At 54.5% G+C, this 8318-nt stretch overlaps 1 protein-coding gene across 1 annotated transcript in view; it reads right to left on the bottom strand.

Moving 5' to 3' along the window:
- Window positions 1–2363: 2363 nt before the first annotated feature.
- Window positions 2364–8318, bottom strand: part of GFRA2 (GDNF family receptor alpha 2) — a 123717-nt gene continuing 117762 nt past the window's right edge. The window contains exons 8-9 of the mRNA XM_004707576.2: window positions 4822–4875; window positions 2364–3889 (exon numbers count right to left, since the gene is read on the bottom strand). Of these exons, the coding sequence (XP_004707633.1) occupies window positions 3767–3889; window positions 4822–4875 (177 nt within the window). The 3' untranslated portion in view covers window positions 2364–3766. The remainder of the gene's footprint in view (window positions 3890–4821; window positions 4876–8318) is intronic.

Below are 8318 nucleotides of genomic sequence, written 5' to 3'. Positions count from 1 at the left end.
TGGTGACAAAGATGCTACTTTTATTCACTTTGCTGACTTTGGAGCAGAGGCCCCATTGAGCTGGAGTGCATGTGTCTGCACTCTCCACAAAATGACTCTGAAGCAGTAGCAGCTCTGTCTCTGGTGTTCCCTGGGGAGCTCTGGTGGTCCCAATGGGTCGCTTACACGTTGGGTCCCTAACTAAAAGGCCAGCAGTTGGAACCACTTATCCGCTCCCTGGGAAGAGGGGGAGGCTGTCTGCTCCCATCGATTCCCAGCCTTTGAACCCCGATGGGGCAGTGCTCCTCTGTCCTCTAGGGTCCCTGAGTTAGAATGGACTCTGGGGCCGGTTCTGGTGCTTGTTTGCAACCTGTGTCAGTCTTTCCTCGCTGAAGGTCTTCCTCTTTGCGGCTGCCTCTCTTCTTTACCAAGAAGGACACCTTTCTTCAGGAACTGGTCTCTCCTGACAACATGACCAAAGAGGTTTCGCCACCTTTGCCTCTAAGGAGCATTCTGGCTGTACTTCTTGCAAAACTGATTTGTTTGTTCTTTTCAATACTCTTGTTTGTCCATTTCAGTATTCTGTGCAACACCGTAGTTCAATGCATGCATTTTTATTGTGTTCCTTATTCAATGTCCAACTTTCACATGCATAGGAGGCAATGAAAAATACCATGGCTTGGTTCAAGTGCACCTTGGCCCTCAAAATAGCATCTTTGCTTTTCAACATTTTAGAGAGATCTTCTGCAGCGCATTGACCCAATGCAATGCGTCCTTTGATCTCTTGCCTGCTGCTTCCTTAAGCATCGATTGTGGATCTAAGACGGATGAAATCCTTGACAACTTCAATCTTTTCTCCATTGAACATGATGGCATTTAAATAGTAAGGTTATTCTTCCAGAATCCCCAATGTTATTTGCTTGCGACAGGATCACAGAAATGAGAATTGTCTTTGCCAAAGAACTATTTAATAGTAAAAGTATAGCCATTGTGATATCTGACAGAGGAAAGCTTTCTAGCATCTAGTCCTCCTCCTAATAGTCCATGAGAAATACAAACCGTGGAGGTGTTTTCTCTCCCCCATGATGCATTTCAAGAAACTGCTAAGCACTTAGGGATCCCAGAGAGGAAATGTTCTCCCTCTCCCACCCACAGAAGGCAGCATAGGTCCGAGGCCCCGGCTCGGCCATCAGGCAGTGACTGGCAGCTGTTCATCTCAGAGCCACAGCTCGCTGACCCCGCACAGCCCACCGTGTGGCTCTTCAGATGTTCTTCCATGGACATCTTCGCCTCTCCTGGTCCTACCATTGTTCCACAGCCACCTGCCTCCAGATCCTCCCAGGGAGTTCTTTACATCTTACTTTTCAAACACTCGTTTATGTGAACCTGAGGACATGCTGTTTGCAAAAGAACATGGGTGTCCAGCCCCCCCACACTGACTGGAGAAAGGGCTGGCTGGCTCACTGTTCCCCACCCCATGCAGAGCCTGAAAGGGTCCCAGCCGCATTCCAGCCCTGTGCACCACAGCCAGCACCACGGTGAGCCCCTCTTCCCAGCCTGGGTGCAGCCACAAGTGAGGAGCAAGGGTGGGAAGGCTGAAAAATAACATCTCAACACCCAACGGTGCCACAGTGGGACCACGTGGCGGCTGTGGAGAGCCATGCTGGCGGTGAGGAAGTGCCCTGCCTTCCAGCCTCCGCTCTCCCTCCTCCCTGTCTGCATGTGCTCCTGCTCGCCCATGCCCACAGGCCTGCCGAGGCGACAGGCCAGCTCCCGGTCCTCGCCAGGGAGGCTCCAGCTGCCAAGTCAGGTGGGGGGTAGGAGGAGGGAAGAGGGGAGGAAAGAGTAGGGGGAAAAATCTTGGCTCCGGAGAGGCCTGACCCCAGAACTCCCACCTGGGTTCTTTCCCTTGGGCTCAAGAGATCAAGTCCCTCCCTTCACAAGGAGCCACTTGAACACGTGAGAGATGCTCCCCACCCTGCCTAAGGCCCTTAAGCTCCACACCGAACTGCCATACCAGAAGTGTGTCCCACATTGTCCTCCCCTCCTTCATCCTGACTTCTACATTTAGACTCCTCCAGTCTAGGGTCAGAGGGCATTTGTACCCACTGGGCAAGGGAGATGGGGAGGGGAGGAGCAACGAGTAAATGGGCCAGAGGGCTTAACGCAGCTAGAAACCTCACACCCACCACTAGGAAACAATCCCCTAAAGGAGGCCCCACCTACCCACACCCACGGACACCCAGATGGCTACACGTGCGCACTCGCATGCACAAACAGATGCACGCACTTCCCCAGGCATGCAGGGGGCCCAGGTAAGTAGCCAGGAATTGGCGTGAAGTCAAGGACGAATTTGGGGAAGAAGGCACAACCCGGAGAGAGGCCGAAGGCAAAGAGCTTCCTTGTACGTTTATTGGAGTCTTTGTTAAGCGAGAATACTGATCAGTGAGCCCCTTCCATAGCCCAGCCGCCCCCACAGAAGGGGGCACACAAGGGAGTCGGTTCCTTTTGTTTTTTTTGTTCCCCATTATAGACAACATTATTATTAAAAAAAATAAACTTTACATTAATACATTTTCGCTCATCTGTGGGGGGAGGGGGAGGGTAGTAGTTCGATAGTTGTGTTTCCTAAAAAAAGGAAGAACGGGTAGAGCACACAATATATGTATATGGATGTGTATATACATATATGCTGGGAAAAGAGCCTTGCTATGTACATCCAGTTGATGGATGTCCTGGAAATGAGGAAGGAGAACAGGAACGAGAGGAGGCAGGAGGAGAGGGAGAGAGCGCGCGCCAGAGACCAGCATCCAGGTGGTCTCCTCTGCCCCTTTCAGTGGCCCTTCTCCCTGAAGCAGACCTTCCAAATGGACCCATTCACAACCACAAAAGCCCGAAAAACCCCATCATGTCTCTTTGATGGCCAAATCCTTGCCACCAAGAAGGGGAGAGGCGCTCTTGAGCAGGTGCCCAAGTTTGGCTACCTCCCACCATGGGCCACCCACCCCCAGTGGGGCAGAGCTCCCAAGGTGAGCTGTGGTGGGGCTGCCTCCCCTACACGATGGTCAGGGGGAGCCCATGGCCACATCCCCCCACAGGCACCCACAGGGCTCCACAGAGAACCTGCACTGCCCGGTCGAGGGAGCGCCGAGAGGAGGGTGGACCCAACTCCCTCCTTGCAGCTAAGAGGAGGTACCAGAGAGTCCATCTGGAACCCCCAGGGGCCAGCCTCCTGGCCCTGCTGCCCACTCCCCTCTGCCCACCCTGGCAGCTCTGCAGAGTGGGCCAAGTGTGGGAAGCAGCCGCACTGTCCTGCCCCCAGCCTGAGTCCGGCACAGCCGTAGTCCATTAGGCTTCTGGGTCACACTGTGAGCTCTTGCTTCAGAAGGGTCCCGAGAGGAGTCACGGGGAGAAAGGAAGGGCCTGGCTGGACCTTCTCACCCTCCGAGGTGCTGGTTTCCCTTGCCTGGGGAGCTTAGGGGCCCCTGCTCTCAGGCTGCCCACCTGCTCATCTGTTTGGTTTAGAAAAACTTCTCCAGAGAAGAAACCTGGGAGGAGGCAAGTTCAAAGACAAGGTGAAGAAAAAAATCTTTTTTTTTTTTTTGCAAGGTGTATGTGTACATGTGTGTGTGTGAGTGTGTGTGTGTGTGTGTGTGTGTGTGTGAGAGAGAGAGAGAGAGAGAGAGAGAGAGAGAGAGAGTGCACATCTGTGTATGTTTCCATTTTGTCTGGCGGGTGTCTCTTATTTGTGAAGCTTCCAGAAATCTTCCAGCGCAGTTCCCAGGGCCTACAAGGCCAGCGTTAGCATCAGCAAGGAGAGCAAGGTCAAGGCAGCCGTCGGTCTGGCTCTGCTGAGGCCTGAGTTAGGTCTGATCACCTTGTTGCTCCCTGGGATGATGTTTGTCGTGAGCTGGAGCCGCAGGTGTGGGGGAGATGGAAACAGAAAACAACAAAACAAAACAAACTCAGCAGGGCCGGGACTAGAAAAAGAACAAGCCTCAGGGATCGCAGCCCTCGGACATCGGCCTTCTCTTTTGACCCAGAGGGATTCTCTTTCACCCTCCGCATGCAAAGCCAGGCTTCCAGGGTGGCTGCTCGGATGGTGGAAGCTGGAACTACAGGGTCCGCCCCACTCCCCACCTCCAGTCCTTCTGGCTCTAAGCCTCAAAGCTTTAGGAGGTGAGGCAGCAACCCTCAGGGAAATGGGTACTCATCTCAGCATTGGGGCCAACTGCTCCAAGGAAGGGAGAGAATGTGAGTCCCAGAGAATGAAGAGATGGATCAAGGTCTCTAGAAGGCGGCTCGCCCAATCTGCTTCATGGGCAGAGAGGAGAGAGGACGGGTTCCCCGGTTCCCAGCTTGTTCAAATCCCTCCTCTTCCACACAGCCTTCCTGAGACCTCTGGACCTCTCTCTCCTTCTTGTGTAGAATTGAACACGGCTTTATCTTCTCATCTCATTTAGCACCTATCCGTGCTCCTTCACTGGGGACCCTGAAAGATGAGCCTCTACTTCCAGGTCTACATTCTCTTAAACATCATAGGAACCAGCACATAGTAGATGCTTAGTGCATTTGTCTTGCAGAGTAAGGAAGTCACAGGCAGACCTTTGGTCAGAGAAGCCTCTCATCTCTCCCAGGGAAACATCCAAGGACCAGCTGCAGCCTCTCTACCCTGCGAGCCCTCCCAGCAGGCTGAGTCCCGCCCAGACCGTGGCAGGCCAGAAGCTCAGCTAGATAGGACCAGACCTGCAATGAGACCTGGGAATTTACCCGGGAAATAACGTGCTCAGACCTGGGCTTCTGCACCCCTCCCTCTGCTCCACCACTCTGCCCCTCACTCACCTCTGTGAAGCACATGCTTAACTCTTTGGAGTTATTGGCCTTCGAGCCCTGCTCCTGTGGGAGAGAAGGCACTCGTTAGGACAGGTGTCTGGGGCAAAGTCATGCCCATTGACTTGGATGAGAGCAAAACATTCTGTAGCCCTGACATCTACTGCTAGCATCTGTAAGCACAAGGTACAAAGTGGGCAGGGCTGGGTCCGTTCCCATGCAGCCCCATGGGCCCCTGCCCTTTTCTGACACCCTCCCAGGCTCCTGGAGCACACCATTCAGGACTCCACTCTCCATCGTGTAGCGTTCTACAGTCACTCACAGGTGTGTCTACCTCACCGAGAGCCCCTCAACTGGTAGGGACCGTGCCTTCTTTTACTTGCACTGAGCAGTGTCCAGCTGACAACGGCAACTCAGGAAATGTTTTACAAGGGGCATGTGTGCATGAGTGAATGATTGCTACAGGTCAGCAAAGGCTTCAGAGAGCCTGTTCCAGTGCAGCTGTGATGGCTGCCGGAGGGTTATCCAGAGAAAGGTTATGAGCCCTCATCTGGACTCACTGGGAAAGAGAACTGTGATTGATTCGTGATGTCTGCCCTGGGTACCTGTTAGGCAGACATCTGGCAACTGTTGGCCACCCCTATCCTAAACAGCTGTGCGGCACCTAGGAGCTGGGCAGACAGGTGCGGAATGAGAAAGGAAGGCTGATTTGGTGCATCCATTCCCTACCCTCGAATAATCACCGGATGGCGGCCCACTGGATGGTGCGCGTGGAGAACAGTCCTCTGCTGTCATCGTAAACACAGTGATCTGCCAAAACTAGCTGGGAGATGCAGTGTTTCTACACTGGCTTCAAGGGAAGCTCTGGCCACCAGGCGTAAGCGGGAAGCCCAAGAAATCATGTCTAAGTCACTGTTTGGCTGGAAATATCAATAATCCTTTGGACATGGTAGGCAATCTACAATCTGGGGCATCCGGTCAGCTAAACATGGCCCCAGCTGTCACTTGGAGCCCCCTGCCAAGAGTAGAGCCACCCCTGATGGTGTAGATAAGCAGGACAGTGATGACGCCGCAGGAATGGAACCCTGAAGCTTCCCTCAAGCCCATGGCCTCAGCTTCTCCGAGAGCCAAGATCGGGCCGACCCACCCAACAGGCCTCCTTCTCTCTGCAGACAGGCATGCGCTGCAAGGCCCTAAGAGCTCAGGACTGGCTTCCAGCCCTGGATGGAGCGCAGTGGTGAGCAGGGCTCTGCGGGGCCGAGCCCAGGCCTTTCTGAGAGGTCACACGATCTTCCTCATTTTCAAGTTGACAGGCCTGCCTTCTCCCCTTCACCTGATCCCGCAGTCTCACCTCCCGGTCCTGCTCACAGCTCCTGCAAGGTGAGTGCCATCCTGTGGCCCATGAGGGTCTGCCCCATACACCCCAGCCCTATGCACCACCAGCACCGTCGCTTGCTCTAATTGTTTCAGGTGTGGCAGGTTTGCCGCTTCTCCCTCTTGGGGTCTCCCTGTGTCCCCATCTCACCACGGCGCTCGCTAAATATGGAGCTTTATAGAGAAACTCGGCATCCCTGGGAGGTGCCAACATTTATACACTCGGCTGCAACTGAAAGGTTGGCAGTTCAAGCCCACCCTAAGGCACCTCAGAAGAAAGGTCTGATGGTCCACTTCCCAATGTCAGCCATGGAAAATCTTATGTTCTTGACACATACACGAGGTGACCGTAAATTTGGAGTTGACTGGGGGGCAACTGGTGGCAGTGGTATCAACAATCTCCAAGACAGATAGCTGGGGTTGAACTCAGGGCCTGCACCCCCATTTCAACCAAAGCAGCTCCATTTTGCTTTTCCATATTGGAGCCTGCATGACACTGTGTTTTGAAAAGATTCCGCTGCTTTTGCGAGAAAACTATGGGAGAGACTCCTCATCTCGAGGAGCCCTGAAGTCCTGCCCACAGGGATGCATGTGACTCTCAAGACACTTCATCTATTCGAGCCTGTCTCCTCATCGCGACCCCTGGATGGACAAACTGGCCCCACAGACCTCCTGTGAAAATTAAAGGCGACAGCACACCGGACAGAGCCAAACCCGAGGAGAATGGAAGTCCACTCGCAGCCAGCCGCAGGGACTGAGCACTTAGGTCGTTATACTGGGTTCCCCCCCATCCCTGAGAGACGCTCGCCTTGCATAGGAGAGCACAGCTCACAAGGCAAAGGCTTGAACAAGCCGACGTGGTGCTCCGAGGTGGGATGCAGCTTTGTCCAAGAGAATCTGGGCAGATCACCCCAAAAGTCTGATGACACTTTTTAGCAAGAGCCACCAGGCAGAAGGGTGGCAGGGGCAGGGTGCAGGAGGGAGAGGATGAAGAGGCATTTCCATGAGAGAGACCATTATCTGGCCAATCCTGTCCCTGGGACCCTACAATAGGACGGTCTCGTGGCCTCGGAAAGAAAAGATCTCGGCCACGTGCCCAAGACTGATGACCTCTTCCAGGTTCCCCAGCTCCAGGGACCAGAGGAAGGAGGGAGAGGTGAGGAGATGCACAACAGTCTATTGGCAGGGTCAGAGGGCCCACAGGACTGCTCTAAGCTCCACAGAGCCCTCGCTCAGCTGGCCTGGCTGCAACCAGAGGAAGCAGGGCGAGCAGGAGTGGACATGTGAGGACAGATATATGCCCTCTGAAATGCCTGCCCAGCCCACCATGCAGGCCCAGGCACAGCGCCTCACCAAGGCCTCCCCCGCTCCTGGTTCCTCTATGGTGCCCCCAGATACCCACACCTCTGCCCAGCAGCCCCCCAGGGAAGGCCCTGCCTCTCCACAAGTCTGTCCTTTCAATCCAGCCAGAAGAGAAGGTCCGGGGGGGTTAGGAGGCCTGAATTCCTGATGCTGCTAGGCCCCTGGCTAGCTCTGTGGGCATGAACAAGTGCCTGTCCTAGCTGGGCCTCGGGTCCCACATTGGAAGAGGAGATCCCTAGACACCAGCCACCATTCTAAGATAGTCTGAGGAGCAGGGCACAGTGCCACCGTGGCAGCGTCTCGTGGTCAGTGAATGGGGTCCCCAAAGCTTCCCCAAGGATCCAAGCAGTATAGGCAGGGGCACAGGGGGAGGACAGAGCTAAGTAAAATAATCATGTCGCTCTCTCTCTCTCTCTCTCTCTTTCTCCAGGAGGTACCCAGGGGACGAGCCTCTCTCCCATAGAGGCCCCAATTCCCTTGGGACTCTTCTGTAGCTGTCAATTCCATGGGCTCCCATAATTCCCACAACAGACAACAGAGACCCATTCAATCTGGGACACTCCAAGCTAGCAGAGCTAAAGAGGAAGGGGACAGAGTACCCCCTACCCCTCCAGGTGAGCTAGGGCAGGGGGCCTGGGGCTTCTTCCTCAAAATTCCCAGTGCCTGGCACTAAACAAGTGCTCATGACAAAGAGGCTCCCCAAGACAATCGGCTCCTCCCCTTCCATCTCTGCAGGAAAGGAACCTGAGGGGAGGGGAGGAGGGCAGGAGCCG

Source organism: Echinops telfairi, unplaced genomic scaffold, assembly GCF_000313985.2.
Source record: "Echinops telfairi isolate 266 unplaced genomic scaffold, ASM31398v2 ScPeMD7_9;HRSCAF=40, whole genome shotgun sequence".
Lineage (NCBI taxonomy): Eukaryota > Metazoa > Chordata > Mammalia > Afrosoricida > Tenrecidae > Echinops > Echinops telfairi.
The sequence above is the reverse complement of the archived record's forward strand: the minus strand, read 5'-3'. Positions and strand labels throughout refer to the sequence as shown.